The sequence below is a fragment of the Lissotriton helveticus genome, chromosome 3_1 (assembly GCF_964261635.1).
Source record: "Lissotriton helveticus chromosome 3_1, aLisHel1.1, whole genome shotgun sequence".
NCBI classification, from domain to species: domain Eukaryota; kingdom Metazoa; phylum Chordata; class Amphibia; order Caudata; family Salamandridae; genus Lissotriton; species Lissotriton helveticus.
The window spans coordinates 937,321,798-937,342,804 of record NC_136061.1 but is presented as its reverse complement, the minus strand read 5'-3'; the positions used below and the strand labels follow the sequence as shown (position 1 = coordinate 937,342,804).

At 44.0% G+C, this 21,007-nt stretch overlaps 1 protein-coding gene across 3 annotated transcripts in view; it reads right to left on the bottom strand.

The window, feature by feature from the left end:
* The window catches only part of SIRT3 (sirtuin 3), a 115,099-nt gene that overhangs the window by 20,815 nt on the left and 73,277 nt on the right, over positions 1–21,007 (bottom strand). For all 3 annotated transcript variants that reach the window (XM_078681282.1, XM_078681284.1, XM_078681285.1), the window contains 3 exons: positions 20,805–20,988; positions 19,372–19,604; positions 9,980–10,080 (listed from right to left, as the gene is read on the bottom strand). In XM_078681282.1, coding sequence (XP_078537408.1) covers positions 9,980–10,080; positions 19,372–19,604; positions 20,805–20,988 — 518 coding nt within the window. The remainder of the gene's footprint in view (positions 1–9,979; positions 10,081–19,371; positions 19,605–20,804; positions 20,989–21,007) is intronic.

The following is a 21,007-nucleotide window of genomic DNA, read 5'->3' as shown; positions in this document are numbered from 1 at the left end:
TGAGCAAGGGACTCACATCTGAGCATACCCTGTCACTCCTATAGTGGCCAAAACGATTCAGAAAAGAGGGTGGTGATGGACAGAGCATCTGAATTAAACAGAACACTCATACCCAGTCAAAAGATCAGGGATTGATCCATCACCGTTTTTTAGCTCACTACACCATCCCAGTTCAGAACCTGGCTACATGCAAATTAGACTGTCCCTGGCCCAGTGCATCATGGGAACAGGGCAGACCAAACTACCAAGCCAATTCTTTACTGGAAAGGAAACAAGCTTCCGGGGACCGGTTTCTGGCATTGCAGCTGTCTTCGGCCCGGCTTGCTTGAATCCTGATGGTGCAGTGAGCAAGGGACTCACATCTGAGCATACCCTGCCACTCCTATAGTGGCCAAAACGATTCAGAAAAGGGGGTGGTGATGGACAGAGCATCTGAATTAAACAGAACACTCATACCCAGTCAAAAGATCGGGGCTTGATCCATCACCGTTTTTTAGCTCACTACACCATCCCAGTTCAGAACCTGGCTACATGCAAATTAGACTGTCCCTGGCCCAGTGCATCATGGGAACAGGGCAGACCAAACTACCAAGCCAATTCTTTACTGGAAAGGAAACAAGCTTCCGGGGACCGGTTTCTGGCATTGCAGCCGTCTTCGGCCCGGCTTGCTTGAATCCTGATGGTGCAGTGAGCAAGGGACTCACATCTGAGCATACCCTGCCACTCCTATAGTGGCCAAAACGATTCAGAAAAGGGGGTGGTGATGGACAGAGCATCTGAATTAAACAGAACACTCATACCCAGTCAAAAGATCAGGGCTTGATCCATCACCGTTTTTTAGCTCACTACACCATCCCAGTTCAGAACCTGGCTACATGCAAATTAGACTGTCCCTGACCCAGTGCATCATGGGAACAGGGCAGACCAAACTACCAAGCCAATTCTTTACTGGAAAGGAAACAAGCTTCCGGGGACCGGTTTCTGGCATTGCAGCCGTCTTCGGCCCGGCTTGCTTGAATCCTGATGGTGCAGTGAGCAAGGGACTCACATCTGAGCATACCCTGTCACTCCTATAGTGGCCAAAACGATTCAGAAAAGGGGGTGGTGATGGACAGAGCATCTGAATTAAACAGAACACTCATACCCAGTCAAAGGATCAGGGCTTGATCCATCACCGTTTTTTAGCTCACTACACCATCCCAGTTCAGAACCTGGCTACATGCAAATTAGACTGTCCCTGGCCCAGTGCATCATGGGAACAGGGCAGACCAAACTACCAAGCCAATTCTTTACTGGAACGGAAACAAGCTTCCGGGGACCGGTTTCTGGCATTGCAGCTGTCTTCGGCCCGGCTTGCTTGAATCCTGATGGTGCAGTGAGCAAGGGACTCACATCTGAGCATACCCTGCCACTCCTATAGTGGCCAAAACGATTCAGAAAAGGGGGTGGTGATGGACAGAGCATCTGAATTAAACAGAACACTCATACCCAGTCAAAAGATCGGGGCTTGATCCATCACCGTTTTTTAGCTCACTACACCATCCCAGTTCAGAACCTGGCTACATGCAAATTAGACTGTCCCTGGCCCAGTGCATCATGGGAACAGGGCAGACCAAACTACCAAGCCAATTCTTTACTGGAAAGGAAACAAGCTTCCGGGGACCGGTTTCTGGCATTGCAGCCGTCTTCGGCCCGGCTTGCTTGAATCCTGATGGTGCAGTGAGCAAGGGACTCACATCTGAGCATACCCTGCCACTCCTATAGTGGCCAAAACGATTCAGAAAAGGGGGTGGTGATGGACAGAGCATCTGAATTAAACAGAACACTCATACCCAGTCAAAAGATCAGGGCTTGATCCATCACCGTTTTTTAGCTCACTACACCATCCCAGTTCAGAACCTGGCTACATGCAAATTAGACTGTCCCTGACCCAGTGCATCATGGGAACAGGGCAGACCAAACTACCAAGCCAATTCTTTACTGGAAAGGAAACAAGCTTCCGGGGACCGGTTTCTGGCATTGCAGCCGTCTTCGGCCCGGCTTGCTTGAATCCTGATGGTGCAGTGAGCAAGGGACTCACATCTGAGCATACCCTGTCACTCCTATAGTGGCCAAAACGATTCAGAAAAGGGGGTGGTGATGGACAGAGCATCTGAATTAAACAGAACACTCATACCCAGTCAAAGGATCAGGGCTTGATCCATCACCGTTTTTTAGCTCACTACACCATCCCAGTTCAGAACCTGGCTACATGCAAATTAGACTGTCCCTGGCCCAGTGCATCATGGGAACAGGGCAGACCAAACTACCAAGCCAATTCTTTACTGGAACGGAAACAAGCTTCCGGGGACCGGTTTCTGGCATTGCAGCTGTCTTCGGCCCGGCTTGCTTGAATCCTGATGGTGCAGTGAGCAAGGGACTCACATCTGAGCATACCCTGCCACTCCTATAGTGGCCAAAACGATTCAGAAAAGGGGGTGGTGATGGACAGAGCATCTGAATTAAACAGAACACTCATACCCAGTCAAAAGATCGGGGCTTGATCCATCACCGTCTTTTAGCTCACTACACCATCCCAGTTCAGAACCTGGCTACATGCAAATTAGACTGTCCCTGGCCCAGTGCATCATGGGAACAGGGCAGACCAAACTACCAAGCCAATTCTTTACTGGAAAGGAAACAAGCTTCCGGGGACCGGTTTCTGGCATTGCAGCCGTCTTCGGCCCGGCTTGCTTGAATCCTGATGGTGCAGTGAGCAAGGGACTCACATCTGAGCATACCCTGCCACTCCTATAGTGGCCAAAACGATTCAGAAAAGGGGGTGGTGATGGACAGAGCATCTGAATTAAACAGAACACTCATACCCAGTCAAAAGATCAGGGCTTGATCCATCACCGTTTTTTAGCTCACTACACCATCCCAGTTCAGAACCTGGCTACATGCAAATTAGACTGTCCCTGGCCCAGTGCATCATGGGAACAGGGCAGACCAAACTACCAAGCCAATTCTTTACTGGAAAGGAAACAAGCTTCCGGGGACCGGTTTCTGGCATTGCAGCCGTCTTCGGCCCGGCTTGCTTGAATCCTGATGGTGCAGTGAGCAAGGGACTCACATCTGAGCATACCCTGTCACTCCTATAGTGGCCAAAACGATTCAGAAAAGGGGGTGGTGATGGACAGAGCATCTGAATTAAACAGAACACTCATACCCAGTCAAAGGATCAGGGCTTGATCCATCACCGTTTTTTAGCTCACTACACCATCCCAGTTCAGAACCTGGCTACATGCAAATTAGACTGTCCCTGGCCCAGTGCATCATGGGAACAGGGCAGACCAAACTACCAAGCCAATTCTTTACTGGAACGGAAACAAGCTTCCGGGGACCGGTTTCTGGCATTGCAGCTGTCTTCGGCCCGGCTTGCTTGAATCCTGATGGTGCAGTGAGCAAGGGACTCACATCTGAGCATACCCTGCCACTCCTATAGTGGCCAAAACGATTCAGAAAAGGGGGTGGTGATGGACAGAGCATCTGAATTAAACAGAACACTCATACCCAGTCAAAAGATCGGGGCTTGATCCATCACCGTTTTTTAGCTCACTACACCATCCCAGTTCAGAACCTGGCTACATGCAAATTAGACTGTCCCTGGCCCAGTGCATCATGGGAACAGGGCAGACCAAACTACCAAGCCAATTCTTTACTGGAAAGGAAACAAGCTTCCGGGGACCGGTTTCTGGCATTGCAGCCGTCTTCGGACCGGCTTGCTTGAATCCTGATGGTGCAGTGAGCAAGGGACTCACATCTGAGCATACCCTGCCGCTCCTATAGTGGCCAAAACGATTCAGAAAAGGGGGTGGTGATGGACAGAGCATCTGAATTAAACAGAAGACTCATACCCAGTCAAAAGATCAGGGCTTGATCCATCACCGTTTTTTAGCTCACTACACCATCCCAGTTCAGAACCTGGCTACATGCAAATTAGACTGTCCCTGGCCCAGTGCATCATGGGAACAGGGCAGACCAAACTACCAAGCCAATTCTTTACTGGAAAGGAAACAAGCTTCCGGGGACCGGTTTCTGGCATTGCAGCCGTCTTCGGCCCGGCTTGCTTGAATCCTGATGGTGCAGTGAGCAAGGGACTCACATCTGAGCATACCCTGCCACTCCTATAGTGGCCAAAACGATTCAGAAAAGGGGGTGGTGATGGACAGAGCATCTGAATTAAACAGAACACTCATACCCAGTCAAAAGATCAGGGCTTGATCCATCACCGTTTTTTAGCTCACTATACCATCCCAGTTCAGAACCTGGCTACATGCAAATTAGACTGTCCCTGGCCCAGTGCATCATGGGAACAGGACAGACCAAACTACCAAGCCAATTCTTTACTGGAAAGGAAACAAGCTTCCGGGGACCGGTTTCTGGCATTGCAGCCGTCTTCGGCCCGGCTTGCTTGAATCCTGATGGTGCAGTGAGCAAGGGACTCACATCTGAGCATACCCTGATGCACTGGGCCAGGGACAGACTAATTTGCATATAGCCAGGTTCTGAGCTGGGATGGGGCAGTGAGCTAAATAACGGTGATGGATCAAGCCCTGATCTTTGGACTGGGTAAGAGTGCTCTGCTTAATTCAGACACTCTGTTCATCACCACCCCCTTTTTTGAATCGTTGATACGTAGTCAGCTGGATTGTGTTCCTTCCCTGGCTTGTGGATTATCTTGAAGTTGTAGTCCATGAGCCTTATCCCCACCTCTCTATCCTAGGTGGTATCTTTGCATTTGGATTTCCGTATATTGTTATCAGTGGTTGGTGATCTCTTATGATTGTAAATGGTTTTCCGTAGATGAACATGTGATAGTGTTCACATGCCCACACTACCGCCAAGCTCTCTTTTTCCGGCTGGGAGTATCCTTTTTCCACATCTGACAGGCTTTTGCTTCCATATGCCACTACGTGTCTTGGGGAGTCTTTTCCTGGTTGGTGTTGCGCCAGTATTGCCCCCAGTCCCACTGGACTCGCATCGACAGTAAGTTCAGTGCACAGTCTCGGATCAAAATATGCGAGGTGATCTACTGCTGTCACAGCGTGTCTTATTTCTTCGAACGCCTTGCTGCATTTGTCAGTCCACGTGAAACTTTGTCCCTGTTTTGTCAGTTCTCTTAGGGGTGCGCTTACAGTAGCAAAGTCTTGAATATATCTTGCAGAGTAGCTAGCAAGACCAAGGAATGACCTTACTTCTGCTACAGCACTTGGTTGCTTCGCTCTTTCCAGTGTTTTTACTTTGCTACGATCTGGTCGCATTCCTTTATTAGAGAAAATGTGGCCAAAGAATACTAGTTCGTCACGCTCTAGCTCACATTTGTCTTCATTCAGTGTCAGACCTGCTTGCTCCAGGTGAGAGCATACTTCTCTCAGAGCTTTGTCGTGCTCCTCGTCTGACTTCCCAAACACCAGAATGTCATCGCTGTAATTCAAGCTGTTTTTTACTGGCCTTATTACTTGGCGTATTGTCTCTTGAAATATTTCCGCGGCCGATGAGATCCCAAAGCTCAGACGTTTGTATCTAAAGAGACCTAAGTGGGTGGAGAATGTCGTGATATATCGAGACTGAGGATCTAGTTCTAGTTGATGATATCCCTTGCACAGATCTAATTTGGAGAAACGTCTTGTGCCTGTGAGGCAGCTGATCATATCATCGAGATGTGGTCCGGGATGCCTCTCACGTTCAATTGCTTTGTTCTGTATCCTCATGTCGACACAAATTCTTATTTTTGACGTGTCCTTCTTTGGGACGGCCACGATTGGTGATACCCAGGGCGTTGGTCCTTCTGCTGGCTCTATTATGTCCTGCTTAAGGAGTGCTTCGAGCTCCTCTTCTACCTGTGGCTGCAGGTGTATTGGTACTCTTCTATGATGTTGCGCTACTGGCCTTACTGTTTCATCAATATGTAGCGTTATTTGCCGCCCTTTCAGTTTTCCTAGTCCTTGCAGCAGCCTGGGGTGCTCCTTCAGGATGCTTCTCTTCTCTGACATATTGTAGGTCATTGCTAGAAGACCCATTATCTGAGCCGTGATGTTGCTCAGTAGACATGGTGCTGCGATGTCGCCTTTCAACACATGTATTTCTTCTTTTATCTTTTGGTCCCTGTATGTCAGTTCTTACATGAATTTCCCCATGTTCGTTACTGATCTCCTGGATCCCCAGGTGAATACTTCAACTCTGGATGGCCTCAGTGCTGGTTTGATATTCATTTTTTCGTATTCAGAGACACACATGATGTTGCATGTTGCGCCACTGTCCAGGACAAACTTTGCTTTGTGTAGCCCCACACTTATGGTCACAGATTCTGTCTTCTTTATCTTGCTTTTGTCCACAAGGCATATTCTTTCTCTGTTTTCACCTTCATCACCGGACTCAGTAGTGACATCCGACATGAGATAGAGTTGTTCCGTCTTTTCTTCTTCCTCTTCTTTACCTGACACTACTGAGGAACTCCTTGTTCCTGTCTCAATGTGCCTGACATGTCTGCTTGTTGACATTCGTGGTATTCCTGTTCTTCCTCGGTCATTTCTGAAGTGCACTCCTTGGCACACACTGGCATAGTGATTTCTCCCATTGCACTTCCTGCATGTCTGACCAAATGCCGGGCATGGGCATCTATGCGGAAATTCAAGCCCGCACCTGTAGCACGTTACCTCCGGTTGCTTCTTTGACGTTTGTTCATTTCTGTCCTTTTTCCAGCCACCCAAGGGGTTGTTATTTGTTATGCGGTGCGCTTGCTCCACTCGTCGTTCCTTTCCTCGCTCCATTTCCTTCGCGTGTGCTGTCGCTCTCGCCTCTGCTCTTGCCAACGACAAGATGTTTTCAAGTGATGTTGGCTCTTTTAGGATTCTTGTGCGGAACTCAGTGTCACGGCAACCCTCAATGATACGCAGCCTGATTGCTTGTTCATTATCGAACTTGTTAAACTCACAGTGTGTTACCAGCTTTCGCAGTCTTGTTGCGAAGTCATCTAGTGTTTCATCCAGTTGTTGAAATGCAATCATGAAGGTGTATCGTTCAAAATCCACATTCCTTTGAGGATCAAATTTGTTTGTTAGGCATTTTATCAGTTTCTCATAGGTGGTGGTCTCTTCTTTTGGCAGTGTCACTAGTAGGTCTTCAACTTCATCACCTACTAAGTTCAGGAATAGACCTAACCGTTTGGCATCTGTCACATCTGTGGCTTCGACGTATCTCTCGAAGCGTCTAATCCATTTTTCCCATCTAATTCCTGTTTGCGGCTCAGACAGGTTAAATGGTGGCGGACTTCTATATTGTGCACTTTGTTTTGTGTCCGCCATTCTTCTTTGTTCTATTTGTCTTGCCTTGTGCTTCTTTCTTTATTTTCTATCTTTATCTCTCTTGGCACTCTTTTTGTTATTATTTGTTCTTTTCCTTGAAGATCCTTTGTTTTCCGCGATAAATCTATTTTATTTTCTGTTCCTGTGCTTTATTGGTCTTTATTTGTGTTGCCTTGTGCTTTGTTGTTCGTTTCTAGCCTTCAATCTGCACTTTTCCCTTTATTTTCGGCGTTTTCTGACCTCAAAATGGCCGCCGCGCTGTTCACTGCCCTTATTGGTCGATTTGCCTGACCTCAAAATGGCCGCCGGGACTCTCGCGATACTTCTGAGCCAATCGGGGCGCTGCCTGATTTAAAAATGTCCGCCCGGTTTTCCTGCGCGTTCATTGGTTCTCGCGCCTGACTTGAAAATGGCCGCCGAGACTCTCGTGAGAGCTCGCGCCAATTCATTTAACTTTTGCGCTTTCTACACGGCGCTTACCGCAGTTAGGCAGTCTTCTGTTCGCAGCGGTCGTGGTGGGTTCCCGCATCGCTGCGCTTCTCATGGGCACTTTCCTCTTCTTTCCTGGGCACGACGCGATCCAGGGTGGGCTCCTGGTTTAAATCGCGATGCAGTCCACGATGTACACACGTCGATTCTGTAAACCTTCGTCGCCAGATGTCGTGTCTATCAGCCCCTAAGCAGACACAGGAAATGATGGGGGCTTCTAAGGTACACGTTTATTTGTATCGCTGCAGCATGTACATACAGTGACCTCTTGCCTCGAGATCTCATCCAGGAAAGTCTCTGTCCCCTCCCCTGACCGGAACTGGTGTCCGGTGTCCCCTGTCCTCTGTCCTGTGCCACAGGGTCCTAGTACCCTTGTCCAGGGCAGGACATGCAGGTACCCACTAACGGACAGGACCTGCCCATTTAAAAGCAATGATCTACTGGCTGCTGAGGACTGGCTGCTAAATTGCTTGTCTCCTAACAGACTGGGGGCGAAAGAGCCGCGTGGTCTCCTTAAGGTGCGGGCAACCTAGGTGCACAGGAACTGGGGCAGGAACGTTAATTGATGTAAGTGAACAAGCGATCACGTACTGTCGTACTGGGAAAAAGTGAGATTAAGTAAACAAAAACAAAAAAACACACACATGTCCAGGAAAGGGTGAGGAGGAGGGACGAGGGAGGTGGTCGACATAGACAATGGGAGGGAGCAAAGGCAACACAGACAATACCACGAAAAAGTAACATTTGGTAAACAGAAAAAAACACTATGTCCCCAGAAAAGGGGGAGGAGGAGGGAAGACGGAGGTGATCAGCACAGACAACGGGAGACTAGTGGGCAGGGAGCACAGGCAACACGAGCGGCTCTTGGAGCAAAGCTCGGAACATAAGCAGCAGAAACCTAATAAAGAAGATGAGGCAATAGAAAAAGTAGAGCATCATCAATATATATGGACGATCGGGAAATAATCCAGGGAACAGGGTCAGTCTGCAGGGCGGTAACTAAACAACCAAATGACGGGACAGAGTAAAGCATTTCCGTACCAAACAAAAGGAAATTTCAAAGGCTGGCCATGGAGCCAATGAAAGTGATGGGCGTGGTTAAAGTCCCTAGAATGGGATACAGCATGTCGAGAAATAGTGCATGCGCTGCCTAGGCTCGGCCTAATAAATGAAATAAATACTGATTACTTCTCTTTGGGTTCACCTCCAACATCAGGGAAAAGAGCGAGCCCTTCTGAATACAATTGTTTGCAGAATGATTCCGCAGAAGAATGCACACAGAGTTGCAGCTCAATGTAGATTGCTCATCCTGTGGACTAAAATAATTCCAGAAGTAATTTACAAGACAAAAGGGCAATGAGACTTCTCCCCTTCCTATACAACTACACTCAGAAAACACAATAAAGTTGTTTTCCCAATTGGTTTGCCTTTATTCTCTGTGACGTATTGTCTGATCTTAATGCGTCTAGTATTAACCATGTATACCTATTTATAGATAGATGGGAGTGTGTGTTTGTGTGTGTGTGTGTGTGTGTGTGTGTGTGTTTGTGGGCGTGTAAAAAGATCGGGACGAGTACTGTGCAAGGGTGTTCTGGCCCTTTGTACAGTGATGGCGGTTTTGTTCAGAAACTGAGAAGCAAGCCCGGACACAAATGAGCCTAGGAAGTGTTCAATCACAAAACTTAGTCACTGAAATGTATTTAGGGTTAGCCTGACATTTAGCGCTAGGGTTAAGGCTTAGATTATGGTACGGAACAGGTAAAGTACAAACCGTTTTGCTTTGAAACCTTTGTCCACAAGCATAATCAAGGGTTAATTTGCTGGTAAGGCAGCTCAGTAATACAACGCGCTTCTAGCAGAAACACGTGGGTAACTGCAGATCAGAGATGTGAATCTCGACGTGACTAACTCAATCGCTCGCTTTTCCGAGGTACATAAAATAATTATTACATTGGGTAAAATAATAACTTATATTTTTTTAAACCAAGAGACAATTCAACATGTAGTGTGTGTCATTGACTTGCTCAATATCATTCTCGTACCTTGCTTGTTCTTTCAATGCAAAATAGAGAGAGGCAGTTCAGAAGTCCATGCCTTTTAACCCTCAGATCAAAGTCAGAGTCAGGGCATATGCACTCACTCACCCGAAAATCCTGGCCAGGAAATGAGTGGAGACAGACAGTGCATGTTGCTGTGGCAAAGGTGCCATGGGCTTCGACCAGTTTACTGGGGGGAATTCCAGCAGCTGGAACAAGGATGGCAATATGTTAGAGGGAGAGAAAATGTGAGTGTACAGAAAATAGAAATGGAAAGAAAATGAGAGGTAACAAGGGTAGTGTTGAGACATATGAGGTCAAGCAACAGACGGAAAAGACGGGAGAGGAAGAGTGGACTAGGAAAAGAAGGAAAGTGGCTAGGATAAGAGGAAGAAGGAGGAAGAGAGGGAACACAGAACATTGAAAGGGGGTAATGGAAAAGAGGGAGGCAAAGTGTAAGAGGAAGTGCACAAAGGTAATAGGGAGGAAACTAAAAACGGATAGGGAAAAAGAAAGGGAAATGGGAAGTAAAGAAAAAGAGGAAGGGGAAGTGAAAAGTAAAAAGGAAGGAAGGAGACAATTATAGGGAGAGAAAGAGGTGGGAAATCGAGACATGAACAGAGAAAGGGGAGAGTGGGGATGAAAAGAGGATACCAAAATGAGGTAAAGGTAGGAGGATGGTGTACATAGGGAAACAGAAGACATGGAAATGAAAATGGCAAAAGATTTGAAGTAAAAAGGAAAAGGAAAAAAGACAAAAGAAAAGAGGGGAGGAAAAGGAGAACAAAAGAGACTTAAAAAGGAAAGGAAAAGTGGAAAGGAATGAATCAAAAGATGGAAAAGCAGACTAGAAAATGGAACAGAAAGGAAGATGAAATAATGAGGGAAACCTTATGTATGAATGGAAAATGAATGGATGAAAAATGAAAAGAGGTAAATTAGAAGGAATGGGAAGTGGATAGACAGAAACAACAAGATGTAAAACAAAGGACGGAATAAGAGCCCAAAAGTGAGGAAACGAGAGAGATAAGGTGAAATAAATTGGAATAAAAGAAAGTAAGGGAGGAAAATAGGATAAGCGCAAGGGAAAGAAAGAAGAGAAGGCAAACCAAGGAAAAGAGCAAAAAAAGAAAATGGAGAAAATGGAAAGAAGGGGGTAAGAGAGGGAAAAGAAGAAAGAAATAGAGTATAGGGAAAAGCGGAAAGCAGAAACAAGAAACCGTAATGTGGGACAGGGGATAGAGGAAGAAAGAAAAAGAATGTAAAAACAGAAACGGAAACAGAAAAGAGGGTAAGGAAATAGGAAGGAAGAAAGAAGAAAATAAAAAAGGGCAAGCAGAAAGAAAAAAGAGAGAGATGTAGAGAGAAAATGAAAGGCTGAAAACAAAGGAAAATAGAAAAGAAGGATAAAAAGCAATAATTCATGAGAATAATGGAAGAAAGGGAAAGAGGCAAAGCAAATCAAAAGGGAGAAAAGGGAGTTGTAAAGAGGTAAGTTAAGATATTACAGGAAAAGAAATGGGGAAGGAAGAGAGAATACGTGTGATGAAAGTGAGTAATAATGAAAGGAAGAGAAAATAAAGCATGGAAAGAGCAAAGGAGAAAACTAAATAACAAAAAGCAAAAGTGTAAATGAGGAAAGAGAAGGGGGACATATAAATGAAAAATCGAAACGGCATATAACTGAGGGAAATGTCAAAAGTAAAAAAGGAATGATAGAAAGGAAGATTAGGAAAGAGGAGGAAGAGAACAAAGCAAAGCACATGCAAGAGACTAAAGAGGGAATGAGTTAGAGGAAATACATGAAATTAAGGAAGGAAGAGAAAAAAGCAGAAGACTGAAGAAATGGAGGAGGAGCAAGGAAAATATTACAAAGAAAATCATGAAAACAAAGGGAGGAAAAGAAGGGATTAAAGTAATATTAATCTCTTGACGTGGTCTGTTTCCTAACTTTCTTTGCTCCTCACACGGAAATGCTGAGGCTGTTACACAGATGGTGAACATTTTGCAATGAAGAGAATCTTTATACCCACAAATCACCCTGGATGTACTGACTTTTTTTCACTCCAATAAAACTGTTATCCCAAACTTATCTCCACCTTCAAAAGTGAGTGACAGAAATCATCCCACAACTGCATACATCCAAGTCAAAGACAATGTAGACAAACATCACAGGAAATAAGAGCTGCGTATTTTCTTTCGTAAGTTGTAACCACCCAAATCATGCTCTCTGCACCTTCCTCAATCAGGAGGCTTCCACTAAGCAACTTATACAGTTTTGAGTCCTTCACTCCGACTTCAGAATTAATCCTCATAGTCCACAGTAGCTATCCCTGTTGTGCCCCAAGGACATCTTCTGTCTTCAAATATCTGAACCATTAGCTCTTTCATCAATTATCCTGCTCGGTCATACCACCGGTTTTAACTATTTCCTCCCTTCCAGTATAGCGACTACTATAGGTTTGTGGTTGTCTGTTCGATCCGAAAGAAGTGATGCTTCTATCCCTCAACTTTCACATATCTTAAATCCCTTTTTCTACAGAACCCTTGAGAGCCTGGTGTTTAATAAAGTGTCTCAATACCCCAATACCTCCAACTTACTAAACACGTTATGCTATGGATTCCGCATATTCTACTCCACTAAAGGAGTTCTCACCCTCTTTAAACGTATCTACCTGGGCTCATCACAAGCATCTCTCCTCTATCGTCAGTCACCTTCACGTCCCTGCTCAGTTCACCTGTTGACTGCCCCCCTATGCTTCCAAATATTTGGTAGCTCCATCTGCTGTGTCGTGAATACCTTGCTTCTATAAGAATTTCATATTAATGAACCTATTAAAGACAGAATTTTTCCTCAAAGCAGAAAAAGTCTCTTCCCTATTCATCCATACCAGTCATGGTGTTTTAGTTTCTATGACAGACTCTGCTAAATGTTGCAGTTTTACTCTAGAGACAGGCTTATATGTGCCCAAACATGTCCACTCTACTGTTAAATCAGCAATTTGTCAACTTCATTTATTGTGGAGGATTAAACTACTCATCCCAGAAGCCTCTACTGATCCAAGTCTACTGAGGGACATTTTAACAGGAAAAAGACTGGTTGGTGGATTTAAAGGAAGCCTATTTTACACTACGCATGGCAAAAGACTCTTAGAAATATTAATGGCTCAGGTGCAGAGGTGTCCTGTATCAGTTTCTTAGATTACCCTTCAGCTTGTCCTCAGCTCCTTGGTGCTTCACCAAGGTGACTCACCCAGTAGTAGCCTTCCTGAGAGAGACAGGGGTCCAACTGATAATCTAATTGGATAACATATTGCTAATGTCTCAAAACAGGTTAGAATAGCTGAAACATCTTGCTTGCACAAGGAATCTTCTAGAGAGTTTAGATTTATAATAACCATGGAAAAGTCTGTTATGGTCCCTACGCAGAGCATAGAATTCCTGGATTTTCAGGTGGATACTTAACTATCTAAGTTAATTCTTCCACAAAAAAAGATAACGAAGCAGATAAAAGTTGTTCTGGAAAAGAATTTGATTTCTTTGAGGGACCTAGAATTTTCCATTCAGGCCATTCCCCAAGGTCCATTACATTACAGAGATCTTCAGAGGCTGAAGGCCTTGGAGCTGAGGAAAGGATTGTGGTATGCAGATCCAATTTAATTGCCATTGGATGTTCAGGAGGATCTGGAATTGTGGTCAGAGAATCTAGAAACTTGCAATGCCAAAGCCATCTTTGGGAATGTTCCTCAATTTATTTTAGAGTCGGATGCCAGCAATTTTGGCTGGGGAGCACAGCTGAATACGTTGGAAACAGGGGGAAGATGGTCTAAGGTGGAACAATTGCTACACATAAACTGTTTAGAAATGTTAGCAGGTTTAAAAGCATTGATGAGCTTCAAGATTTCATTGGTAAACATTTAGACACTGATTCATTTAGACAATTTTACAGCCTTTTCATACATAAATTGTTTGGGTGGCTTGAGATCAAAACAATTGGCTGATTTAACCAAAAGCAAATGGCATTTTTGTTAAAGTCACAAAATATTTTTGAGAGAAGAATATATTCAATGGCAGGAGAATGTGAGGGAGGATTGGAATTCCAGATACCTCAGGAATTTCAGCGACTGAAAATTGACTCCAGAGGTTTTTAATCTGATTCAGAGGTTATGGGTCCAGTTCAGGTAGACTTCTTTGTGAGCAGACTCACCTACCAAGTACCCAGAGACTTCAGTTGGAGACCGGATCCTTGGGCAATGGCGGTAGACGCCTTTCTACAGGATTGGGGAAGAGTGGGAGAATATGAATTTGCCCCCTTCTCAATGCTCCAGAGAGTATAAATGAGGGTCTGGTTAGCGAGATGCAATACCATTCTAATAGCATCGTATTGGACATCTCAGGTTTGGTTCCTAGGCATGATAGAACTCGCTGTAGAGATACCCATCTAGTTGTGGCTTCTTTAGGTCTTCGGGTAGACTCAGGATCCCTTGAAAGCTCCTCTAGCTGTAGTATCAACCCATTTAGCAGATTTGTTCAACTGTGGTCTTTCTTACAAGACACTTAATTGTTATAGATCGGCTGTGTCTGTTGGAATATGCTTTATAGGGCCACAAAAATCAAAAAAATGGTACTATTCCTGCAGGACTAGTACCTTAAAAAATGTCCTCGACCTAACTGCAACCTACTTGACCTCCGTCTCTGAAAGCGGAGCAAATGTGACACGATAACAAGATTTAAAGGCATCTTTATTGCTCATTACCTTTGTGAGCAATAAAAAAGCCTTTAAATCTTGTTATCTTGTCACATTTGCTCCGTTTTCACAGACAGAGGACAAAAGTTGGTTTGTTTTCCCACTCGCCAGAAAGGGCGAGTAGGACCTAAAAACAGCTCAACCTTGTTAAATTTAGCTTGACTATGCGAGCGGTCGAGTGGAATTTTCGAGCCCTGCTTTAGTTAATAACTCTGCACTAGGGAGTGATCCTTTGATAATGAGAGTATTGAAGGGAGTTAGGATTAGGAGACCCCCTAATGCTCGTTATGATTTGTTATGAGATGCTGGTTAGTATTCAGATTGCTCACTTCATGGCCAGACACTAATTACCTTACGCTTAGATAGATTTATTTGGAACTAGCAACTTTACTTTGCTTAATATTCTTTAGAAGGGTTTCTGATGTAATGGTCTTGGAACTTTGGTATAGATATTATTCTCCAGAAGGGATACGTTTTGACGTTTGGAAAACCATGTCTGAGACAATCTTTTACCCTTATTTTCATAAATGTGCAAAGTTATGTGAAGTAAATTGTATGAAAAAAACACAAACACAAAAAAGTATCCCTTCTGGAAACAAGCAGGTTTCTGCCAAAAGCAAAAAAAGAGGGAAAAAAACACAAGGGGTTTTATCAACAGTATGCCAATTGTTTACCGACCCACGTTTGTGGGTGGGAAGGGAAAGAGACCCTTTTCTTAATATAACCCTCACTCACTCTATTAGTGACATGCTTCTTCATCGGGAGTTGGGTTGAATCCGATGATGAAGCATGCCACTACTACAGTAAGTGAGGGTTATATTAAGAAAAGGGTCTTGTTCCCTTCCTACCCACAAATGTGAGTCGGTAAACAATTGACGCACTGTTGATTAAACCCCTTGTGTTTTTTTTGCTTCTGGCAGGAACCAGCCTGGTTCCGAAAGGGATACTTTTTGGTTTTTGTAGAGTATATGATAGGCAGGACGTATCTCTTCTAACCTCTTCAGTGAGCACCTCTCTACCCTTTATGGGCTCCATCCTGGGTCCCCTAATCCAGTGGATCGGTAAATTGTATGAAGTCATATGAGAACAAATTGTTGGAATTTAGAGCCGATGGGGAGGCACAGTAATTAAGGTCTTATGTGAAAGCTTATAAAGCAGTTTCAACAGCTACATTGTCTAAATTGGTAAGAACAGTGATGAGTGAAGCAGGAGTAGATCTTTCAGGGGTTGGAGTTCACTCAATGGCTAGCAAAGTCTTCTGGGCAGGCTGTTCTCTAATAGAGATCCTGAAGAGGGAAGACTGGTCTAATGTGAATGCTTTTGCAAAATTCTTTTTAAGACCTTTGGAGCATGTGAGCATTCTGGCGCTGAATGGATTCAAAGAAGCATAATGGTAGCCTCTGGTCTTGTAATGAAAAGGCGATTCTCCAATTAACATGCATAGAGAATTGTGATTTCATTAAACTCAGTGGGGGCTAACATTATCCCACCCCGTCTCCATATGAGAAGATGAATTAAATGTTTATTTTGAAGAATAAAAACAAATAAAATAAGATGTGAATGGCTAATCTGAGTGAAAACATGTTTCCTTATATGATGAAATGTGTGGATTAATTTGTGTTTTTATTTACATACAATTTGTAATAGACGTTTTGGCTGAGGATGAAGAAAATATCTTGTTTCTTCGCAGCTTAAAGAGGAGGATGATTATGTGTCTTGGACATATATATATTGTTTGAAAATTCTAAAATGGATGTAGTGGTTTATGATGTATTTGTTTTGTTCTTTAACCCCTTGCATGCGGCGCGAATTTTCGCGCTGTGCGGCCGTTTTGAAGAGTGGGCGGGATCATGACGGCCCCCAGCCGTCATCAGCACACGCCCACCGTGATGCATGATGGCCAGGGGCTGTCATCAGCATGCAAGGGGTTAAAGGGTTGAATGTTGGGTCAGCAATCAAAGGTTATTGCATAATGTCAGCTTCCGTTGTCTTTAATGAAATCAAGATTCTCTTTGCATGTTAATTGGAGAATCGCTATTCTCTTTCCTATGCATCCATACCTGGCATGATGTTTTAAATCTCTGGCAGACTCTGCTAAATGTTGCAGTTTTACTCTAAAGACAGGCTTATATGTGCCCAGCCATGTTCACTCTACTGTTAAATCAGAAATCTATCAACATCATTTATTGTGGAAGATTAAACTACTCATTCCAGAAGCCCCTATTGATCTATCCAAGTCCTGTTAATCCACCTCCTCTCTCTTGGGAACACCTTCTAAAGGGAGATGTAATCCCCCACAAGAATGTTGCCAAACAGGAACAAAAGTGTTCCATTGCTGGCCGTGATTTTTTTTCTGAAATGGAGATCTTCAAAATATACATTTGCAAAACAGGATTTCACAGCTTAGTCTTTAACGATATGAACAAAAAAAACTTTAAAACACTCCTGGCTCCAGCTTTTTCAAAGCCAGAGATGTAAGCAAAGCCACAGGCAAATATAATTAATTGGGTTATTACATCACAGATGTGTCTATTTAAAAAATCTAAAAACAAGTGTTTTTCAAACACTTCTCCCTAATACTATTTTGTGAAACCTGAATGTACTTAGCATTGAAAGCAGCAATAGGTTTTTTGGGGTATCCACAAAAACCTGTAGACAACGAAGTAGCAGAATAGTACACAGCTAAAGCAGATTTGGACCAGATTTAAAAAATAACATATAAAGGGTTTGGGGTTTTTCCTCCAATGATTTGTTGAAAAAATGCCCAAATGTCGGACATTAAAAAGAACTTTGTATCGAGATATCAGTTAAACTATTTAAGAATCTGTCCCAAAGAGTCAATGGCATTAGTGATGCTTACCAGTGGGACAGACAGAATAAAAGAGAAGCAGAAAAAGTGCAGTATACTCATGAAGACAATGAACAGAGGATTTGCAAAGGCAGCCGTGACAGTTAGCTGTTCGTGCCCCTTCAAAAACAAGCATCATAGTCTAAGATGAAGACCGAAACCAGTCTCTTCAGAGGGGCATCAAACATGTCCTTTATATTTCACTGCCGTACAACTCTTCACAACAACTGTACAACTGTGGGAGCGTTGAAATGTCACAATTACATTATCTCCTGTTGCATAGCGCACATGGCTAAAATGAACGATTCACACGAGCAAGAAAAAACACTTTATTTTAAAACCACCATGGAAAACGCAGTGTTGTCAATGCTGAACATAGGCTACTCTACGTCTAGGCATTACAGTCAATGAAGAAACGGCAGATTACGATTATGATTTCAAAAGTTTTCACTGACTGGTAATGTTCTGGGACCTCCCAAACATTGAGGTTACACTCGAGGCACCAACGGAGAGGGCGGGGTCTCATACACCTGAGTGTTTACCGGTTGAGGTGAGGCTAATACCTCATATAGGACAGGTGTGACAATCACTCTGCCTGTATGAAGGTAAATTGATAAATACATAATTTAATTTTTCACGTATGCAGTAGCTTATTGTCAATAAAGATCCTAAAGAAAGCCTGGGCTATAGGCCCGTTAGGTTTAAACTAGTCGACCACTTCTCTCGAGCAGCGGCATATTTGGTTTACGTCGCATCTGCAATAATTTTAATAGGTCTGGGTGAGATATTGGAATAAAAAGGTTTTTCTCTTCCATATCCTTTTTAAATCACCACTTCACCAGCACTGCACTTAGTTTCTTTCCATCACAGATTTAGTGGATATCCTCTAGAAACATTGGATGACCAAGGAATACAACTAGTCATTGGTCTTCCTCTACCATTACATGTAGAGTTCACAGAGATCAATACGAAAGTTATACCACATAGTTTCCTTTTGTGCTAAAAAGGTTGAGTGGTATTGAAAGAAGGATGTCCAGATGATGACACTGGCCATGACAGGCAGTTGATGGAAATCTGACTGGTTCGTAATGGTCTCTGGTTTTGTTTTTGTTTTCTGCTATTAGTCCCGATTATGGAATGTAATATTCCTTTTTGAAATTTTACTAAATAGCAGTGGACTATATGGTTGATGGTTGCTGCTTCTCTCTTTATTCATTTCTTCTTTCTTCTTTCCCCTTTTTTGTTCTGGGAGGACCAATCTGTAATCTACAGAAAACAGTACATCTCCCATAGAAGTCAGTCTGTCAGCTAGGATGTTGCTGGGACATTCATAAATCCACCTCACCATTACTCTTTCAAATCAATACCATACAAAAACAGTTCATAGGCATCCCATCTGGTTGTTTGGTTTTATGTAATTTGCAGTTCATTAGGGGAATGCATGCTGTGTGGCAACTGACACTATCCCTTTGCAGACAAAGAAAAACTCTTTTCTATTTTCGGAAAAATTATAGTAAAATAAAGCAAATTTTCTCAAAATCTACATGACAAAAACTTTGTTTTAACACTAACAGAGATGATATGGAAACTGGGAAAGGTGCAGAGTAAAAGAGTGCAAGCGGAAGATGAGAAAGGAGCACGTGGAGCCACAAAAAAGACAAAAGAATACAATTACTGCACATCTCCCAAGTAAGACATAAACTAAGCAGAATACATAAGTTTACTTAGAAATATATACCACAAGGAATGCAACAAAATACAGACGGAAGGGCTGAAAGCTGAAGGAAGTCAAAGTAGGTGCGCAAAAAAAAGTGTGAATTGGAGGCAAGTGTATGTGTTTCAAAAGTGATTAAAGCGCTCAGCTAAAGGTTCCCTGTGAATCTTTACAGGAAGACGAGGACTCACCTCTCTCTAGGCCATCAATATTCTGGGTGTACAGACGGAGGAGCTGCCCTCTGTCATGCAGGTGCCGCAAAAAGTAGTGAGCATAATTTGGTTGGAAATTTCCCGGGTACAGCTCTCTGGCCAGTGTGAAGAAGGGTCTAGGATTGCTTAGGAAGTAATTCAGTTCGAAGATGGCTTCTGGGTATGGAAGGTTATAACGCTGAAGGTTGCTGTACAAGCCACTTTCTGGGGACCTGTTGAAAGGGAAGAAAGAGAGCCAGACAAGTAGGAGTTGAAAGGTAAAAATTTGGAAGAATCTAACGAAATTGGGTGCTGGGTTATCAAATGGTTTGAGGCAACATAAAGTGAACAACAACACTGTAACCAACTAGAAAGGGAATGGAGGGCCAGCCACGACACCACCGTCAACCTAACCTACAAGGCTGCACTCGGACGCTATCACCAGCAAATAAGAGACACCAAAAAAAAGCACTAGTGGATAGTATCGAAGGAAGCTCCAACAGCTGCAAGGAAACTTTCTGGATCGCCAAGAATTTCACCTCGCCCTAAGCCACTGTCAACAACATTGCTGCCTTCCAACAACACTATGAAAACCTATCCAACTTCTTCCACAGCAAAATAGCAAACATCTACAGCAGCTTTTCACACCAACCCAACCCCAGAGAACTCATTGCTAACCTACCCACCACCAACCAAGATAGCCACTTCAACGAATGGACAACCAACCCTCAACAGAAATGACAGAGCTGTAATCATGCAGATAATCCGCTCAGGGGCCCCAAGGGCTCCATGCTCCCACCACAGCTACAACCTTGGAACATCACCAATCAACAACATGATGACCCATATCATCAGCACCTCCATCACGTCTGCCACTTTCCCAAATTAATGGAAACTTGCAGATATCAACACCCTACAACATATAGGCCAACGCCGAAGCGAGTAGGGTCAACACTAGAATACGTGGAGTAATTTACAGAGTTGCAGGATCTGGCTGCAACTTTCATAATAGAGTCTTGGGACCTCCTTGTATCTAGTGTGGGGCCAATTTAAGGAGGCGTGTAGTCTTGAAACTCTGCAGGTGTACATGGTCATCAGCTAAAAGACGTCACCTCTCTCGGGACTTCCTAAAGTACAAGTCAATGCATCTGATGAAGAACTGCAGAGGTGTTTGAAATAGGGTGAGAGAGACAGTGGACCCTTCACCGCTATTGATAGACTGTGAAAACTTTCAAAGCTGGCTATGAGGTTCTAGCCTCTAGGTAATTGTGCTGCTTTTCAAGCAGAACGACTCAAGTTCCAGTATGCAAGGGTAGAGTTCTAAACTGATGGAGGCTCATAACAGTCTGGGTTTCATCACACTGCTCAGGGTTCCCCTGATGCCCCAGCAGACAAATCTGTTTCCACTTAGAAGATGCCTCTGAGGGTTTTACCTGAAGTCAGGAATACCACTGGGAGTGCTGATGCCGGCACCCACCATCACCACCACTCGCTGGTACTGTCTCTCACGCAGCAGCTTTGCAACCTTTCGCAGAGACATTCTCTCCTTCCCTCCATCCTGACCCTGTGCTCCTGTTTTTACACTGCTGACAGACAGGGGTGCTCGTCTTGAGAATCCTAAGGAACCAGGGAAAAG